At 38.3% G+C, this 21,438-nt stretch overlaps 2 protein-coding genes across 2 annotated transcripts; one reads left to right on the top strand and one right to left on the bottom strand.

The window, feature by feature from the left end:
• Positions 1–17: 17 nt before the first annotated feature.
• Positions 18–11,194, top strand: cd63 (CD63 molecule). The gene is made up of 8 exons (XM_042004732.1): positions 18–142; positions 882–961; positions 6,664–6,852; positions 7,038–7,112; positions 7,196–7,294; positions 7,499–7,642; positions 10,418–10,501; positions 10,762–11,194. Exons 2-8 carry the CDS (start codon positions 896–898, stop codon positions 10,825–10,827), a joined length of 723 nt encoding a protein of 240 aa, XP_041860666.1. The 5' UTR covers positions 18–142; positions 882–895; the 3' UTR covers positions 10,828–11,194.
• Positions 11,195–11,701: 507 nt separating this feature from the next.
• Positions 11,702–19,992, bottom strand: letmd1 (LETM1 domain containing 1). Its single transcript, XM_042004731.1, has 9 exons — positions 19,762–19,992; positions 19,318–19,472; positions 18,125–18,240; positions 16,792–16,874; positions 16,494–16,680; positions 14,412–14,513; positions 12,974–13,126; positions 12,796–12,892; positions 11,702–12,445 (listed from the first exon to the last, which is right to left on the bottom strand). Exons 1-9 carry the CDS (start codon positions 19,875–19,877, stop codon positions 12,357–12,359), a joined length of 1,098 nt encoding a protein of 365 aa, XP_041860665.1. The 5' UTR covers positions 19,878–19,992; the 3' UTR covers positions 11,702–12,356.
• Between the last annotated feature and the right edge of the window lie 1,446 nt (positions 19,993–21,438).

Raw genomic sequence — 21,438 nt, 5'->3', positions numbered from 1 at the left:
CACAGTCGAAAGTCGTGGGGGGAGCACGCGGGGAGCAGAGCTCACTGAGGTCTGAGTGTGAACGCAGCAACTTCGTGTGAAACTTCGACACCTTGTTGTTTTCCTTCCTTCGGGGATTTTGAAGTACCATTTTATCTACAAGGTATGTCAGAAATGATAGCGAATACATTTTAAAAGTATTTTAGTAACGTAAACTTTCCGTTTTTAATTTTCCGAAACGAAGTATTTAACGGGTTCGTCGTACGTCTTCACACACCCACCAGAAGACAAAAAAACGTAATCAAATTGGGGATTTATTAACTTTTTCGACGTACATTAAACTTTAAGTGCTTAGCTGTTAGTGTTTATAAAAGTCTAACTCACTTAAATGAGTTATGGATGAAATCTTTTTTGGTTTGTGTTTGATGTAATTTGGCCTGTGACAAAGCTGCTGCCGTTGTTAGCGGCTATTAACGGTCCAGAACGAAGCTGGACGGCCTCTCAGAAAGACACTTTTATTACTTTTATTTGTGCAATTCGCGCCTGTTCAGTTTTTACACTTTCTGGTGTTTGTCTCGATGAATTTTTATTTAGGCCCTTCCCCTTTTGAGAATTATCTTTAGATTTGCCACCAGTTTATGACTATGTCGCAAAGGCAGGATTATAGAAAATATTTAAACTGTGACTGTTTGTCTTTTTAAACTTAATTTTCAAACGTCCTCATATGTTTATCTTATAGTAAGTTAATGTAGACTTCAAACTAAAGTTTTTCCGTCATCTTTTTTGCTAATAATGATTCATGTCCTCCACGCTGCTGCTGCTCATGTTACAGCTGATGCAATGATCTTATAATCCAGCCTGATTTACTTTTTATTTTTTGTTTTCCTTTTTTTAAAATCTAGGATCTTCATCAGCCATGGCTATAGAAGGGGGATTGAAATGTGTCAAGTTTCTGCTTTTTCTTTCCAACTTCATTTTCTGGGTGAGTAGCACTCCTTTCTAAATGTTTGTGGTAGAAAGCCGGTGGATACCATGTGGAAAACACCCAAAACGTCCTTGTTATGATGTAAAATATTTTGGTTATTAGAATAAAAGCAGCAAGGGAACAGAAGAGAAAGTAAAAACAGGTTCTGATGTTTGGTGTAATTATTGCTATCATCCTGGTAATCTGATATGCTTCTAATACTGTAGTACTGGACTTGTTTTGAACCAGCCATATGACTTTGAGCATGAAATACAATTTTGTTCCACTACTTTAAGGATGACATGCACAGTGTTATCAGCTGATGAACACACAGTCACATAGTCTATTGGACAGCCCCCTTTGACTTATACTTCCTGAATCCTTTTAGAGTGTTTGTTTATTATCACATTAAGGAAATCCTGGACAGTATATATTATGTTTGGATTGTCTCTTTATGATTTGAGAGTTTTAGAGGAGGTGAAAATGGAATGTAAAGTCTTATGACTGGATTTTAAAGTGTAACAGGATCATGTGACTCATCCAAGTTGAGGTGAATGAATTTTTCCCTCCGTCACAGATGCAGCGTTTGCACACTGCGTAACAACCAAGCAATTGCGATTGTGACATGAGGAAGTGCAGAATTGCTTAAGTGTGTTGGTAACACTACTCTTGTCCTTCCAGTTACTTTATACAAATACTTACTTGCCTAAAATCACTATAATATAGGTTTAATCCAGTGGAGTATTTGCATACAGCATTTGTCAGCAGTTACACCCTCTTCCATGAACACATATTTTAGATTTTTATTCATGATGTCTATACAGTGGAGTCCACTTTCCTGGGCATATAAAATATTTGTCAAAGCCAATACAATTTAATTATACAATTTAATATTGTAAACAGATATTTACAGATGCAGAAGACTTCTTAAAGTGGAAGTAAGATATATAAATGGTAGTAGTTACCCTCATTTATCCTACAGTCTCCAACGCCTCATGGCCGTCCCTTGGTGTTAAATGGCATGGGGTTATGAAAAATCTTGTGAGGTTTTTCCCACCCCATTGTTGAACATGTTGATTCCCATTGTGAATATTCCCCATTGTTACCTTGTAAGAGTGAAATTACCCCTTTTCTCCCATTTCTCTTTAATGTACAAAGTACTGCCTAATTTGGCCCGGAGAAAACTATTATGCAGTCTGGAGATCCCCTTATTACAAGTGGATGAAGTGAATGCTGATATAAACACCTTTAAGGTACTTGAGATATCCACTTCAAGTGATCCACTCAAATGATGTAATAGTGTCGAACATGAACATATCTGTAAAAATCATTTCACTTAAGGGCACATTTTCTCTGTAGGAATTCAAAGGTCTTGACTGCATCCTTATGGACAAATGCCCCATAGTTTAATAGGCCTCTGCTTGACCAAACTTTGAATTTAGAGTCAGTTTTATTTGGCAGGAAGTCAGTATAGTATGCACACCATCTAAGCACTCTGAGAGTCCTCAAAGTCTTCTGATTTTACAGTTTCCTGCCAAATGTTCACAGTCGAATCAATCAAGGGATTGTTTTTCACCCCCAGCATGTTCTTAAACAAGATTGGGATCACCAATCACTGCTGGCAACGGAACCACATCACTCACTGAGCTCTCAATATCCTTCCACCGTGAAGAATAGGTCTTAAAACACCAACATATTAGCGGCCTCAACTGGGCAGCCAGTCCTCCCAGCTCTGTCTTTAATAGCAGGATTTTAAATCAATTCCATTATTTATTTATTTATTTTTATGCCTTGACACAGAAATCTAAATATTAATTTTTTCTAGTCTAAAAATTGCCTTGCAGGTATTTCTAAAGGGACCATAATCAAGATCAAATAATTGGAAAAATCTTGAGTCAGTGTAACCCGGGGTAACTATTCAGTTTCATGAAGAAGTGCATGTCAGACGGAAATGTAACAGTAGCCTTAATAAACTATGACTATGCCTCACTTTATCCCTTGTAATCTCATACACTATTCCCTTTGTTTTAGTTACTCAGTAACTAACATATGGGAAATAATTAAGCGGTTCTCCCAGAACACAGCAGTAAATTAAGATTGCTCAATTGCTGAATTGCAAAGTTGATTATTTTAAATTTATTTTAAGGACATTTAATTGATTCACAGAATTGGGTTGTGCAAAGAAACTAGCATGAATGCTGTGAATGCTAGTTTTTATGGCACTTTGTGGTAGGTAAATTTACTCAGTTAAACAAAAGGAAAATAAACGTAGTATTTAGTGAATACGGACACAGCCTTGTTTTATCAGTGTTATATATTCTGCCCAGTATTTTATTCCATGACTCAGTTGCCTTTGTTTACCTGCTCTGTTCATGCCTTCATGTTTTCCAGCGTCAACCATTAGCCACCTATTTGACCTGGCTGCAAATATTTACATTAGTGTTGCAACAAGGAAAGCTTTTAGCTGAAGAGCTTAAGATGGTTAACATAAGACTGGGTCATTTAACTGTAAGGCTATATAGATAGTGGCTATTATAGTAAGTATTTGATAAATCATCTTCAAATATTGTAAATATAAAAAGACACTGAAGAGTGTTCAGACCAGTTTGAGCTGGAGCTGCTGTTAGTCGGCTTCTCTTACTGTTTTTAAACAGTCCTTGAACTGCTGTTTGAAACACTACATAATAGAGAATTCATACAGTATATGCATAACAGTGAGAAATTATGTGTCTTACTATCTTTATTTCTAATGTTGTATTTTTGGGGGTATTTCTAATTACACAAAATACCAACGAGTTCCAATGTTGTTAGTTTTTTAGTATTTGCTGACTTTTGTCATCCTCTTTCTACATAGTGCGTAAGTAATGATTTGCAGCTTTGACTTGAGCTAAACTAATTGTGATTATCTGATTATTACTTTAGGTAGATTATTAATTAACAATTATTATTTTTAAATTTCCCATTGGGACAAATAAAGTATTTTTCATTTCATGAAGCCTTTTTAAGACTTGTTTCTGTCAAAAAGGATAGCAACAAGTACCATGTTGAGTTGACTTCAGATTGTTGGATTTCAATTATCAGTAAATCTCATCTTGTTTACTGTATAATTAATCTGAACAGATATCTGTATTTATACGTAAAACCTGTGGGTAGGCCTGTCACGATAACAAATTTAGCTGTACGATAAATTTTCTCAGAAATTATCGCGATAAACGATAATATTGCGCAAAGCGCTAATGTGTCATTTTGAGACCATTCTCAACTAATACAATAATAATAATGCAAGTACACATTTTCAAAGATCAATAAACTAAATAAATAAAAGCGCCTTTTTCACATAAGCCGGGACGCCGGCCCAAAAGTAATGCAGCCCACTGGGAATCCTCCCAAACCTCTCGATTAGCCGGCATTGCTCTTAATGTGTATTTTGTCAAATACGCTAGTGTTAACCATTCCCGCTTCTTATCCGCCGATAGTAGTCGGAGGACACGGGAGAGATCCGTCCTCTCCAGGGCCGAAGTGGAGTTGGCTTCGGGGTTAACTCCCAATTACTCTCTTCTCTCGCCGCTCACGGCGTGGAGCACCATAAAAAAAAGGAAACAGCGGTTGTGCTGAGAAACGGCTTTATTATAACGCACCGTTATTGTTTTTCCTGACTGTTCTGCCTAACCGCTCCGTCTCTTCTCTTCACACCTTTTCTTCTTCTGCTACTCTCGTTCCTCATAAGCTCTTCTTCTCCTCCCTCTGCGCTCACGCTCACTCTCACGCGCACTGAGCTGCTGGATCGCACACACAAAGTTAGACACATCGCACAACACTAGTATATAGGCTGACTCTATTTGCGTAATGTGCCTGCGGATTACAGGGGTTATTACGGTAGACCAGGAAGTGGGGGCTTTGTACTGACGTCGTAAGCTAGATGTGTGTGTTCTGCTTACATGTGGGGAGCAGCGAAATGATAAAAGAGGAGGTGCTTGCATCTATTATTTCTCCATTCGACTTATTTACATATTTCAGCATGAGAATCGGAGGTTTAGCGCGAGAGCGTGAGAAGCCACTTAAATGCGCAAGTCTCACGGCCATTGCGTGTTGGCAGCCCTGCAAAACAAATGCGGCTTACCGGCTCGTGCTGCAACATGCTGCAGTCAAGTATGACACCAGAGAGATCACTCCGCAACAAACCAGAGCGTTGAGTCGAAATACGCCATAGTGAAACCTATTGTCATACACAGTTTATGGTAAAGGGGGGACTAATAAAAATTATCGCGGCCGGCAAACTTATCGTGCTCTTATTTTCTTATCGTTCAATTAATTGACTTATTGCTTATCGCGACAGGCCTACCTGTGGGTGATAGAAACATTGGTTTATTCATAAGCTTTATTATGAGATAAGTTTTAATGTGTAGTCTTCTTGAGTAGTATTGACCAATCACAGTGAAAATGGCCAGGCAAGAGCTGGCATACAGAGCAGGAGGTCTTGGCTCAGACAGCAGCCATCTGGAATGATATCTGCTGGCTACATGGGTGGCTCAGAAATATTTCTTGCTGTCCCAAAAGGGATAACCGTCAGACAATTGAATCCCAGATTTCATGTTTTATAATCATGAAATGTGAGTTTTAATATTTTAGAACTTAAAACTAGCAAATGTTTGGTGATGTTGCTTAAAATGATAAATGAACAAAACTTTTTGCAATGAGTTTACTTTAGAATAATTTATAGTTGCCGTTCTGATCAGAGCACTTTTTCTTGGGCTCTGAGAAATATGTATACGTGGATATAACTTTGACATGTTCTGTCATTTTATAGCTGTTACAGTGGTTTTATGTAGCCGTTGATTCTTGTTACTGAGTTTTTAAAGGATGATTCAACATTAATTATAATGTATGACTTGCAATTATGTTTCCCCTTCTCTTTATTGCCACATCATTTATCAAACTCCCTTACTGATGTGTTATCATACTGTTAACACACTGACTAATATGCGGTGAAAATTAATAATAAGATACAAATTCCCAGTAATTCTGTAAGAAATATTGTCCACGTCACAGCACACTGCACCTAGCATGATGTATGGTCATGAGTAAATGTAAACACTGCTTGAGTAACTAATGGTTACAGATACTTTGTATTTATTCATTCAAAATATATATATATTTTATTAATGACATTAACTGTTGCAGTTGTCATTACCTATACAATTTTTTTTCTTTCATTTGAAACAATGCAGAATAAAAAAGTTTATAAGACGGATTTTGGCTTGAAAATTTCTATCCTTACTGACATTATGAGCTATAATATAGAAGCTCTGCTCTGACGTCAGACTGAATCCGCCACGTTTATGTCATTGGGCTGAACTCTTCTCTGGAAGAACACAGTTAAAGTGAGAGGAATCAAGTTTTCTGATGTTTACTTAACATCTCATTGATCTCAGGTGATCATAGTCAAACAATTTATCAACGCAATGTTTGTAAAAGATCTGATGTCCTGCTCTTGTAACTCCACCCTGAAGAAGGAAAGTTGCAGGTTATTATATCACGGTAAAATTTGTCTCTGTAAATATCGTGATAAGAATCATTGAGTATTGTATAAGTATTCACTAGCTTTTAAAAATTAATTACTATAGTCTTTCCTAGTATCCATACAATCACATGAAACAGTGATATGAAGGCTACAGACAGCCGACCATAAAACCTAAACTAATCTCTCCCTGTTTCTGCAGTTATGTGGAATTGCACTGATTGTTGTGGGAATCATGGTTCAGATTTCCCTCCATAAGACCTTCATGATCCGTGATGCATCAGCCTCAGGAATTCCCATTGTGCTCATTGGAGTCGGTGTCTTGATTTTCTTCATCGCCTTCTTTGGCTGCTGCGGAGCCTGGAAAGAAAACTACTGCATGATTACCACGGTAATCTATACAATCATTCATTTTATACAACTATCCATTAAATCATAATGTAACATTAAGTTTTCATATTTTTACTGAGTGGAATTTATCTGATTGATAATGAATTATGTGTGCAAAGCACATGTTACATTAGTGCTCAACACACAGAAGATCCCCTTAATGTTTTTAATTCCTCTTCATTTCAGTTTGCCGTCCTTCTCTCACTGATCATCATCACTGAGATTGCAGCAGCAATTGCTGGATACGTCTTCAGAAAGAAAGTGAGTGCTGAGCTTCAGTTTTCTTATAAGTCCACACAGAAGGGTTGTTTTAATTTTTGCTTTCATTTGTGTCTCCTATGTAGCTCTCAGCTATTGTCCAGGACAGTCTCACGGAAATGATTGGCAACTACAAAAATGGCTCAGCAGATTTCATAAAGAGCGTGGATCAACTGCAGGAGGGGGTAAGTTCACTGCAAACACTGCTCGTCAATGTTTACTTAGTCTGACAACGCCCTCTCATTACACTGCTGCATCCTGTTGGTTGGCCCCACAAGCCATGACATTATTATTTTTTGCACCATCTGTTGACCCAAGTTACATCCTTTTACTGTAATGGCCAAACCTTACAGCTGGCACTTCCATGACAATGACTGACTCATTTGCAGTGGAAATGCTGTGGGGTGAACAGCTCTGCTGACTGGAGAGATTTCGGCCCTGATGGGAAGACAGTGCCTGATTCATGCTGTCGCAATGTCACCAAAGACTGTGGAAAAGGGAACATGATGGATCAAAACAAAGTGTACCTCAAGGTAAACCCCCATTGGCAAATGTTTGCCAAGTCAATGCATAAAAATGATATCAAACTGTAGATGGAAAAGGTACTAAGAGCACAAGAGACTTCGTTAGGCCAAACACAAGCTACATTCCTCGTAGATGGAATGTAAATATTAGACAGAAACATGACTCCGGTCAGATAACTGTGTTGCTCTGTGACAAATAGACATGAACACATTCTCGGGATACAAGTACTCACAGGTGCATGAGGGGGAGTTCCAGTGGGTTTGTTGGTCTGATCAGCCTCTTGTGTCCTTTTCTTTAACTACCCCCAAACTATAAAGAATGGTGCCCAAGGAATATCATGTACATACAGATTAAAACAGAAGATGTTTCCTTACGTGTATTCATAGTTTATCATAATTTCCTTTTTCTGCAATCATCACTGAACACTGAAACTTATGTTTTAAAGAAAAAGTTTACCTTCAAAATTTCCTTTGATATTAAGGTTTAGAAACAATAATCATTTAAAGTAATGAAAAACCTGTGAACCTCTTTGGCATTATTTACAATTAACAGAAATGATGCTAAAGAGAGACTTGCAGTGGAAAATGCTCATGTGCCAGAAAGATAACTGATTTTGCTGTTATTTTCATACAAATAGGACTTGAGTCTGGACAATAAAGACAAAGCCAGTGCCAACATGCCTTTCAGTACACAACCTTAAATGGACTGTTTACTCATTGACCAATGTTTAAATTTTTATTTTATTTTATATATTTATTTTTATGAGGCCTATTTTTTGCCTCCTGTCTGAAATGACATACCCAAAATAAATTTTACAGTTACTGTGTCAGAGTAAACTCACCTGGAATGCAGTAGAAAATATAAATAGTTATCTCCTTTTAAAATAATACCATATTACTTTTAAAAAATAACAGCCCAATTACTAGGAATTAGTAAAGTAATCTCTGATCAGAAACTGCTCATAAGTAGAAGGTAAAAAATCAGTGGATTTGATGGCACTTCTATTAATTGTCAGAAACTGGAGAATCGAGGGATGACCCCCAAATTCACTTTAGAAACACCATGAAGATCCAGAAAGAAGTGAAACCCAAGATAGTATAATAAAACGATTGAATACTTCATTATAAACCTCCATCATCTTCATGGAAAGTTAAACGAGAACAGTTATTTTATGTTTTTTTAGCTGGAATAAAACCTTTGACCATAAAACAGCAAAAGACGTGGTTTTGTGATTTTTTTTTTTGTATACTTTTAGGCTGCTAGCTCAGACTTTTTGTCCCACAGCGATGAGGCAAGCAATTTTGTAATCAGCAGTCGTTGCTCTCACATGACTCCTTTCGTAGTTTACTCAATGTGGAGAAATTAGCAGAAGTACTAAAATGGACGGTGCTGTTCTCATGTTCTTGTTACATTCTCATATAATTGCTTGGGGTTTGAATTGTGTTTTGTTTGGCTGCCACTGCTTGGTAGAGTCTTTTTTTTTGCTGAGTTTCTCCTCATGATTTTGTCATGTTACATGTTAGAATTGGTGCTTCCTAGTGCGACGATCTTTTGTACTGCATGTATCTCATGCTGCCTCCTGTACAGGGCAGAGGTTAAGGCTCCACATGATCTAAAAAGTGCATATCCAGCTCTGCAGAATACTAGAGCTGTATAACATATACAAAAATTATATGTAATTATTTAGGACAAGCACAGTTGTGTTAGTGCGGGTTGCTGTGGACTTGCTGTGGTATTTCTGCATGTTCTACAGCCAACTAGCATGCATCGGTGCAAAAATGGAATGCAGCCCTTATTAATACACCAGAGATTAGCTTATTGAAGTTGACTTGGATGTGATTCTCATTGCAGAAATTTTAAGAGGAACATGTACATTTACATTTCAGTGTAGCATAAAATCTGCCTGTAAAGCAACCAGTCTCTTAGATCACACGTCAACCAGGTCGATCTTTGTCATTTTTCCTTTATTTAACCAGATTAAACTTTACTGAGATTCCAAATCTTTTTTTTTTTTTTTACTTGTCCTGTCCAGCATTGTAGCAAACAGAATGATGGTCGGGTTGCTGTGTTGTGCTGAACAAATTTGCTCTGCCAAGAGGGTCTTTTTAGGGGTATAAGGCTCCTCCTGATAATCAAAGTTTTTTGTTATTTGAATATATTGTTTTATCTTATTTATTTGGAATTATGGAATTTATGTAATCTTGCTAGACCTGACCGGAGGGGACAGAGAGAAAAAGGAGAGTAATAAATAAAAATAAAAAGGAAAGTGGAAAAAAGGTAAAGGGGACAAAGATATAGTAGATAATGGCAACGACCCTTTAATCCAATCTAACACCAGACACCCAGCTGCTACACCTGTACAGAAACGCAACAGAGAATTTCCTACAGCTTTTACAAGTTAACTGAGCTGACAGTCATTAGGAATTCCTAAAAAAAAAAAAACAAGACAACAAGATGTATCACAACAACAACCAAAGTACCAAAGACACACACATTAAAAAAATAAATAAAAACAAAAATAACTTGTGTATAAACCCACTGGACAACTCAGTGACTGTCAGCATGTAGAGTGTGAGGAATGAGGAGTGAGCAGAGATGAGTGTGATCGTGCAAATATGACCAAGCCTCCACGGAGGCTAGAGGCAGACTAGGGCGGCCCAGAGACCCGGGCGATCAGCGGCAATCCCGCTGAAATCTCTTCTAAGAGCAACCTGGCCAAGACGGCAGCATAACCACAAGTTGATAAAATACAACAAAACAAAGCAACATTTGTTTTGTTTCAGGGTTGTCATGATGTCCTGGAGACTACCCTGAAGAACAACATTCACTGGGTGATAGTTGCAGCTCTTGTTATTGCTTTCATTCAGGTATGTAAACTGTTGATTTGTTTTTCAGATTGATTATTACACTTTAAATATTATGTTTTGTTTATTTTTATTGTCATGTCTGGGGCCTTCATTTTGTTTCTGAGTATCAGAATTTCTAAGCTTGGTTACTTTTAAAGTTGAACAGGATAAAAAAAAATTCTCATGTATTTTCACCAGCAAAAATATCTTTTTCAGTTGTTTATGAACAGTTTTAAATGTAAGAAACATTAATGCCAGCGTTTTGGACTCTCTCCTTCCAGATAATGGGCATCGTGTTCGCCTGCTTGCTGATGAGAGGCATCCGCGAAGGCTATGAAGTCATGTAATAAACTCTTTTGTAGGTGTTGGCTCGTTAAGCCACTCTAATTGGGATCTTCATTAGGAAACGTTTTCATAAATGTTAATTTGCTTCCTATATCATACACAGAACAGTATGTTTTTACTTACTCAAATTTTGGGTTTTTATTTTAATAGGTGAGCCATATCCCTGCTTTGATGCTGTACATGCATAAGAATGAAATGTTAGAGAAGGTTAATGTCCACTGTAATGTGTAAGTACGTGTTGTTGGTTATGAAGGAAGTCTGAACTCTTTTTCTTTGTTACTGTTGAGAGATTTCAAATCTATTTTTGGGTTGAGTTTTTATGTGTTGCCGGTTGCCAGTTTCCATTTTTATTAAAGATTCTTTAAATTACACCAGAGTTTGATTTAAAGATGAGCACAGAAAATTACACGTAGCTTAAAGATATTTATTTCAGACACATTTCAATTAAATTATATATGATATTGGCACAAGAACACAACTTGAGCAATAATTGCAAAAAAAAAAGAAAAATCACCAAGAGAACATAATCTTGCAGCTCATCGTTTGGATGCATTGTGCCAGTACTTGTAAAAGGCACAGGAAGCAAATGACAAGCCCGATTTTACCATTTACAACAGTCACAAGATTCAGAAGGCAGGTAAGAAATTTGTGCTGAAGTGTAGGAACCTTACTGGGATAACTTCATTTTTAACCTCCAAGGCAAGAAAACAAAATTATTATAAGAAGTAAACAAAGTGCCATTACAACTCTTGCCAGACACTTTGTAACTGCAGCAAAGCAGCAGTTTATGACGATAATGTTCATCAACGGTAAGAAGTTCAGCTTCTCACCATGCGAACACGCCTCAGTGTTGGGCTTCCTCTTTTTTTATCTTAATTTATCAAAGTGCTCTTGAACATTTCAAGTTTTTGGTTTTTTTTCTGTTGAGAAAAGTCTTCCTCTTAAACATGTTTGACAACTTCATGACTAATAAAATTCTAAGTAAAAAGCAGAGCTCAAAGTGATTCAACAGCACAAGAAGATTCGTAATGAGAATGTTTATACATTTTAAATGCCAGCTTATCTTATTAAGAATGGAATATAACTTAAATCAACGGGTTTCCTGCTGAACTTAAATCAGGCAGAATAATCTTTGTTTTCTATTTTGTCCCTGTAGTAAGCAGATGAAAACTGATCATAAATATACAAGAATCCAGCAACAAGTAATCATATCACCATCTCACAACTTAACACACTTAAGTGCATCACAGTCAATTAAATTCCCACCTGAGAAACATAATTACACAAGTACTGATCTCTCAGATAAAGACACTTCTTCTTTTTTCCCCAAAATAAAGCTCTTATCACATATGCATAGGCTCTCCTCGTTTTTCTTGTTTTGTCATTTCAGATGCTTGATCATAGTCCCCTCCTCAGTCTAATAATGTTACAAAGAACATTTTTAATCAACTTTTTCCTCTGCATTAAAGAGCCGTTGACAACTTCTCCAGTGCAGTGCACAAGAGACCGTCGTCACGAGTTTTCGTTTTCATCAGGCTTCCTGTTTGTGGCTGCTGGGGGGATTTGGGTAGTTTGCAGAGAGAAAGACGATGCAGTGCAAAAGTAGTGAGACCTCTGATTCTGAAAAAGAAAAAAAAGCAGATAAACTAAATGATACTAGAGTAAAAGCAATGGTGCAACATGCAGAGGATTTCTGCAGCCTTTAAAATGATCCATTCAGCCTCCTCAAAAAGGCCTTTAAAGTAAATTACTAATGCATTGAATATTTCTTTTCCTTCTATTTAAAGAAAAAGGTTTACTATTTATACATATCAGAATACATTAAATAGCTACAAGCTATTGGTACAACAGTGGACAGAATACTGCACAAATTTCAAACTATACATTTCATATACCCTATATAAGGAAATTAAACTTTCATAACATGCTACAGACTAAATAAGACATATATACATATCAATAATCAATACCTTTTAATGAAGAGGACATCTGAAGCCACTGGGACAACCACTCACGACACTGATAAACATCAAGACTATAAGAATTGATCCCTCTTAAATAACAAGCCTGCACAAGAAAACATGTTAGAATGATCTTTGTGTAAAATAAACCAGACTGAACATGAAAACTCTGGAGGAGTTACAGAACCTGTCTCAGTTCGGAATCGCTCAGCTGGTGAGGGCCCAGTTTGCTGAGAGCCCGATCCAGCAGGAGCAGCTCCACGGCGTGACTCTTTAGTCGCCAGTAAATCAGGAAACCCGGAAGGCGTGGCGTCAGGAAGAGGAGGCGGCTGATGTGTCGCTGATTAGCCACAAAGATGAACAAGCACAAAGATGTCCTGCATTATAAGACTTTGTCATTTCATGTTCAAGCCCAATTGAACTAAATTTAGAGGTTTGCATGGACGTGTTAATTTCTGAAACATTATATGACTGTTCCACAGAATTATGGAGCTGGACTGGTACCATTTTTCAGATTTTCTGATCAGGATTTTTAAGATGGGTCTAAAATTGAAGATCCCAAACTGTGAGTGAGTATTTAAGGAGAACAAGAGTCAACCCTCTCCCTAACAACGATCTTATAAAAGAGTCCCACTACAATGCCTCAGCTGAGACGATTATGCCACCTAGCGGTGTAACTAACAACTAGCTAGCCAACCATTTTGCCTTGATCACTGATGCACAAAAAAAACAATAAACATGGAATCACGATGGTCCTCTTGAAACAAATAATAAATAAATACATTTAGGACAAAGAGAAAAAAGGTTGGCTGCATGACCTTAAGCAAGGTAAAATAATCTCAGAAAGGTTGCCCCTTGTCAAAACATTTCCTGATTACATCTTTAGGCTGCTGAGAGTATGACCCGGCCCATTCCCTTAGATCTTCAGGTCAGTGTTTACTGGCTCCCCCTCACACCAAATTCAGGACCAGAGGAGATTGTGCCTTGCAAGCGGTAATTGTTCAATGCTCTGCCACCATCTGATGAGTCTTTTCAAAAGCAGCTGAATAAACTTGTTTAAATAGGCTCTTAGCTAGATTACAGCTGTTTTACATTATTATGTTTGTATGTTGACTTAGTAGCATTTTATCTATTTTACTTTATATTTTTGTAATATTTTACACTGAAGCACTTTGTGAATCTTTCTGTGAAAAGTAAATAAACTGTAGTTAAACTGAAGAGGAAAAACTGGGTTCATGTTGTAAAGAGAGGTTAATACGGCACTGCAGATGTTAGAGATTTAGACTTGGTGGACTGAAGGATCAGTTTGGTAATCTCGTACTGCATGTTACACAAATGTACCTGAATGTTACCACCAGGGTAGCAACACAGGTACGATTCTGAGGAGAGTCTGAGAAATAAAATCATACGAGTAACTACATCAGGGGAGAGAGCCACAGTGATGGAGACCTGGGGATCACAGCCAACACTTACCTCATTTTCCACCCGGAAATTTTACAAACATTTGGCACTTATTTCTCTGTGATATGACAAACTCAGTGCAGATGTGTCACTGCTTTACTATAGATTTTAAAGAGCGACTGGTGTATGTTGATGCAAAAATGTGAGTGAAAAGTTTTACTGACCATATGATTGGCATTCATCGTCCTTATGCCCAGGGGGGGTCCATCAAACAGGCTTCGAACTGCAAGGATCTCAGACACTTCAGGGTTTTCTCCATTTTGCACCTGAAAGTACACAATATTTACCCCTTAAATCTCCAAGGTCCACCTGTTTTTTTTAAAACATAAAAATGTATGTAACAGCTCTGCCCTTTAATCACAGTCAACATACAGATAATTTTTTTAGGACAGCTTCAGTTCACAGAATATGAGGCTAAAATGATGTAAAATTAACATATCAATAGAACAGTATTACAAAGAGCAATATTTCCAGTTATTTATGCTACTATTTACCTACTATCCTCACACAGCTCGTTTTTGGCGCCCCCATGTGCCGAAAACATCTTCTTGACTTTACTCCAGACATGGAGGAGCATCATTTTTCTTTTTTTTTTCAGACAGACACATAACTTTCTGCTCACTCGTTGATCTTTGGCTGCTCGTGACTGGACATCACCATCAATTTAAGCTAACTGATTTGTTGAAAGTTTGACAGAAATTGGATCCTTTATAATTTCCGTGTCAGAACAGAGCTCACTAACTGATCACTAACATAATAGTGATAGCGATCTTTCTTTTAATACAAACATTTGGTGAATAATGGTGTTGGATCACTCATTGTGGATTTACCATAGAACCTCTGGATGAACACTACATTTTGCAGCTTAATTGTAAATCTCCTGGACAAGATATAATAACCTGAAAACTTCTGTAGATCACCTAAATGGTAAGCTCTGTTCCTGAGAAACGGTTGACAATATAAGCAATAGTGGCTTGGGAGCACCAACGACCTAGCAGAGTTTTAAGGGTTAAAGAGAAATATTTCCCTAACTGTACCTTGTGGTGTCACAAGCTACATTTAAAGGGGTAGTCCAACCTGAAATGTGTTACAGAACCTGTCTCAAGTGGTAACATTCCCTTAACTGTGATGAAAACCATCTATAGTGTTGATAAAATTAGTATTTTTTTATTTTTATTTCTTTATAAAACTGGATTTTCTGGGTTAAAAATAGCCCATAAGGCCCCCTACAGGGTAAAACAAGGTTTTGTTTTTCGTCATGTAGAGCCATACTTGGTGCTTTTCTGTCACGAGAAAATTTTAAAAACCTCACAGCCCCTCCCTCCAGATGCAAATTGGCCAACAACACATATGAACAGATGTGATATGGTGTAGATTTGCTAGTTTCAGACTTCTATTCTTTCACAGAGTTTCTGATTAAATATTCCTGCAATGGGACGGATTTGTGCTTTTGAGGAGAGTAAAAGTAACACCGGACTTTATTCTTTACCTGCTAATCTTTATCTGGTGACAGACAGCAGCTTAAATCGTAGCAGCAGCAGTTTACAGCAGCACTTCCTTCAGCTGCCACAACCTGCCGCGAGTCTCCACAGCTCTCCAGAGCTGCTGAAAGGCCAGCGTAACAGCGCTAACGGCTCAGACTGATACGGTTCAGGACCACCTTGTTCACGTGTAGATGAGGAGATTCAGGAGGGTAAAAGTCTTCCACCTCAAAGACCGCTCTGTGGCATAGCTGCTTTGTGAATCTAGCTTTTCAGCTTGCTAGTGGCCACTGAGCTGCTGTCTGTCAATCATTTCTGCCTGTGTATTCATGGCCCGCCCACTCTCCACCCCCTGATCACCCCACATCCCGCACCCAACCCTTGACATTTCTGACATTTTTCAAAATTTGGCAGTGGGTGGAGTTATGCAAAAAGTAGGGAGTGTAGGTACACTGTAAGCTTTTCTAAAGTAGTGTGAAGTCAAGGAACAGGAGCCTAAGGTGTTGCCCAGCCTGCTTAACAGAGAATATGTGGGATTCACAGAGGCAAACGTGAACCACAGAGACAGGGTCCGAAGAATTCTGATGCCAGAGATCCCATAAACATACCATGACAGGCTGGAGCTATTTTTAAAGCAAGAGGGGACCTTTCAAATTATTCGTAGAGATGGATTTAGGACTGTGACTCATTAGGGCTTCAAACACAGATACAAACAAATAAAAAAATAAAATGGTACAGCTAAAAACTTCTCTTAGATTCACTTACTTTAGCACACAGTTCTTTAAGGCGACTCAGCAGGTGATCATTGCTGTTCTGGTGGCTGATTCGCTCGACCCCTTTGAGCACTGGCAAGTGGTGCTGGGCCCTGAGGGTGTGGTACACCCCCCGAAACTCTACGTGCTGCTTGGGAGTCCAAAAAACAGGGATCAGGAACTGACGGGGAAAATAGTACCTGTGATGGAAAAACACAACTGATTGGTGTGAAAAAGTGGCAGCTTTTCAGAATTCTTTGTTTAACATGAATTAAACTCAAATGTCATCAGAATAAACAAAAGGAACTCACATTATGACAATAACAAGGTAGTTGGCAAAGGGAGGGATAGATAAGATCACCGATGGGATTGCCTTAATAAGGTTTCTGCGATACTGAAACATGTCAAGAAAGTGAGGCTGGTATGAAATAATTATTATCACAGTGCTCAAAGGAGAAATTGCAATGCATGAAATAATAACACAAGACACGTATAAGAATACTACTCAATGTACAGCAACCAATAATAAACAAATCCACATAAACTAAGAGTTGTCAATAGATTTTGTTCCTGCTCTATCAATATTGTCTGCATTTAAAAGATGCTGCAGCAGTCTTCATGAGCATTGGGGAGAGTTTTAAAGACAAATATATTACAGTAAAATCGGCATTAGTGGAATTCTCTGTATCTTGTTCTTGATTTTTTTCTTTTAAGGTCTGCTGTGTTTTTTTTAACACTGAATATATTCTTTTTTTCTAGAAATTTTATTTTGATTTTAATTTAAATATCCTGGAACACCCTAAACCAGATGAGAATATGCAGATCCGCCACATTAAAATCACAGCGGTCCACCTTGTACCACCAAAACAGATCATGAGTATGGACACAGTATGTCTTGGTTTCCTGTGATAAGTTGGCACCAGATTCTGATGAGTGCAGGGTTTTGAATCTTTGCATCAGTCCATTCTGTTGCATCCTGAATGGTCTTGATTGCATTAAAATCTGGGGAGTTAAGAGGTCAAATTAATGTCTAGGGGACTGTGCAGGAGTTGTGCTTGGTCTCAAACAAAGTTTAGATGTGTGGTACTGTCAAAATAACGAAAGACCCAAGGTTATGCATCAATGAGATTTTGAGCAATGAGATGGTAAGACGTTCAATGTCGTTCACCTCTAATTGGTTTAAATATTGTGGCTGTTTAGCTTAGTTTACAAACTTTCCTGGATATAATGGGTCTACAGGATGTGCTCGAAATATCTCCTAAGGTTGAGCCCAGACACACTTCAGAGGAAGCTCAGTTTTTGGTGGCTTGTATTTATGATCAAAGTCTTTCAGATATTATCCAAAGCTCATGATCAAAGGTTATGGTTGAAACATAGATCTAGACAACTTAGCCTTTAAACTCTTAACTCTGTTCGGTTCTACCTCCACTTATGAAGAAAATCCTCTACTAGATAGTAAGAACATCAACGCTCAAAAGGGTACCAGTCTATGTGGATTGGGACTTACCAGTCCAATCCCCAGCTGCTGAAATTGGTTCATTTGTGTCTCTGCAAAAAGCCTAAGACCAGTACTTCTTATTTCTATTATAAACCAAACATGGTGCCGTTAAAGTGTGGTGAGGCTCACCGAGTAAAAACACTAACCTCTCTGAGTTTCTCCATATCTCTGTAGGGCAAATCCTGGACCTCCATGTTGTGATAAGACATTTTTGCTCTTATCCTTCCCACCTCATTGGCATCTTGGAACAGCACCTTGAATCCTGCAATGACACAACCCCTGAGATGTACTCCACTGCTTTATATTAACCTGTGTTTCTCACATTCTGCCCCCCACCTTCATCCGTGTATCATTGGGCCTCTTTCTGGGACAATATATATTTTTATTGTTGAGATGAAAAAGAAAACCAAACGCAGCAAGCAAACGTTAATCGAATTTTTAATTCTTCATCATTTCTTTTGTAGCCAGATTTTCTGTCTTTGATGTCAAGGACTTCTACTTGCACTTTGGCTGACGTATGTGGAAACAATACTTTTTTAAACCATTCTGTATATCCTGTATAGCTTGCTAACAAACATACTCAAAAGAATAAAACATTTCTAACCAACCTTATAAAGTCAGCAATATATATATATATATATATATATATATATATATATATATATATATATATATATATATATATATATAATAACTGATTTAATGAGCCATTCGCAGTTTCACTGTACCGTCCATGTGTACTTAGACTTGCATGCATGCATGCATACATATATATATTTATATATATGGGCTGGGTAGCTGTTCATCTCAAGCTTGGGTCCTCTACCAGCTTGAGGGTCCTACGCAGTATCATAGCTGCTCCTAGGACTGTGCTCTTCTGGATGGTGATGTCTATGTTTCTCCAGGTATCTGATGGAGCCACTTCTCCATCGTTGGGGATGGCTAACATTGATTACTACGGCCTTCCTTTGCTGCTTATCCATGAGCACTATTTCCGGTTGGTTGGGCACCACCATTTTGTCAGCCTATATCTGAAAGTCCCACAGCTTCAGGCTGTGGCTCTCATTCTCCACCACCTTGGGAGGTGTTTCCCATTCTCTTTTATCTTGCATTAATTGCCATCTCATCTACCTTATTCTTCAGAAACCTAGAAAGGGTGTGCAGTTATTATATCCTCATTTTCAGCAGAGTACTTGAAGAATTCCATGTTTACAGGCTTCTGGGACATGATGTTCAAAGCTTAGACAGGATAGTCCAAACACACTATCCATCTACAGTAAGAACGTAGTACGTCATGAGGTGAGTTTTGAAGATGTCTGTGAGTAAACGCTGACCTTACCTTTCAGAAAGGTTTGATATAGCTGAAAAAATCGGGGGAATCGCCTTCTAAGGAAATCCTCATATTTGGTATTTGCCCACTGGAGCTTGGAGACGACATATCGTCCAAGACCTCGTCTAACTTCGGAGGATCTGTAGTGTCTACACAGGACCTGTCTGGGATGTACCAGTAGTAAAATATGACATTGAATGAATGATAATCCAATATATCATTGGGATTTTATATATATATATATATGAACGCTGACAAGTCTTTGTTGGAAACGGAGCAGTGAACATTTAAGTTTAAATACCAATAATAATACACATTAGGTTATATATATAATATATATTAAAATGTTCTTTGACGTTGAGTTAAACAGGTAACTAGCTAGCTTAGCATAGGTTTAACAAATGCGACTAAAATAAGTGATAAGTACTGATGGCATGAACTTATAAAACATACCTGGACTGACGAGACATGTTGGGTAAGTGAAAGCCATGGGCTATCCTGTTGATACCGGGACCGCACAGTCGGATCAAAGACAACTGGCTGCACAGTCTTGAACAGGACAGCGCCATGTTTGCTACCCCGCGTGGTTACCGTAATGATGCTCATATGCGTCCAAACTGACTGTTGATCAGTTACCGTAATACAACGAAAGCCACATGATAAACTGTACGTTATTAATAATAAGCTAAGTTTAATCTGAGTTATTGATTTATATAACTGCTATATTTATGATTATACGAACACTTCTTTGTAATTTAATCAGAAAAACTTCTCAGAATGAAAAATTCTTTAGTGGATTGGATGCCTCACTTTCAATGTGAGTGTTGGTGCTGCCGACCTAGTCTCTTAAAGGTTAGTTTTAGTGTTTGATCTATATAAGTTTTTTTGTTGTAATTTTATGTGATTTTTGTGGCCACAAAGTATGACAAATAAGGGTCAAGGCTGTTTGAGCAGCTAGAATTCTACTTTAGATAAGAAATGGACAATATTCCCAGATAGCAAAACATAAATGGCCCAAATAAGGCCCACATCAGCATTTTTTGTTTGGCCCATATTTAACCTTGACTTGACTCTATGTGAGTGTGGCTACCAAAACTCACACCACTTCTGGCCCACCTAACAGTTGCCATAATTCATGTCCAATCCAACAAGTGATGTTTCAACCACATTTAGCCTATAAAATACTTGCAACCCACATCCTGGCTGGCAAATGATATCTGGACCTCCTCTGGGCCACATAACATTAGCCAATGCTGTAACAAAAAGTAGCCGGATTAAGCCCAAACTTGTCGGATCCTCTCATATGTGCTGCAAGTGGTCTCCTCATTCCACAGACATTTACTGGTTGTTAAAGGTCCCATATTATACACTTTATTCCCAATCTGAGACCATTCATTAATATCTAAATGAAATATTTCCGCCATGGTATGGACAAATCGACCCTCAGTTTGAGTGCAGCGGCTTCTCTTCACCTCCCTCTTTTTAGCAGCTTCAGAAATGTGCCGTTTATGGTGGGCGGAACCCTGGTGGAGCAGCTCAGCTGTTGGCTCCGCCCATCGCATCGCCCGTCATGAGGTGATTGACAGGTTAATATATTTTCAAGCTATCAGACTAATAAGGCCGAAACGATAAAATAACTGCCAGCTCTTACCTCTCCAGCTGTGTCACCGACAGTTGGTATTGAACCTGGCTTCAGCTTCAAACGGTTGGCGAAGCCTGCTTTCCATGCCCCCATGTTGTGGAAACAGTCCTCTTTGAAATGCTGGCCACAGACATGCAAAACCTTTGGAAGTTTTCCGGGTACATTTCCTCCAAAAATAAAATTAATCCACTCAGTCCTCGTGGGTTCAGTGGATGGAAGTAAAAAAACGTTTTCGTGTTCATTTATGCAGCCACAAACAGAACAGTGCTTCTGTCGCTTAGCCATGTCCGCTAACGAGGGTTGCCGAAGAGGGAAAAACACTGGGCGCTAGGTGATTTTTAGAGGGCGGGCTTTGAGAGCCGGTAGACGGGTCCATCGCTCTGTGGGGAGTGGTTATTGTCCCTTATGACGTCATAACGTACACGCTTTCAAACAAGCTCATTTCAGCGCTTACTTCCCTAGAGGTGGAGCAGGGGGGAGAGAGAGCG

The sequence above is a fragment of the Melanotaenia boesemani genome, chromosome 13 (genome assembly GCF_017639745.1).
Source record: "Melanotaenia boesemani isolate fMelBoe1 chromosome 13, fMelBoe1.pri, whole genome shotgun sequence".
NCBI lineage: Eukaryota > Metazoa > Chordata > Actinopteri > Atheriniformes > Melanotaeniidae > Melanotaenia > Melanotaenia boesemani.
The sequence above is the reverse complement of the archived record's forward strand: the minus strand, read 5'-3'. Positions and strand labels throughout refer to the sequence as shown.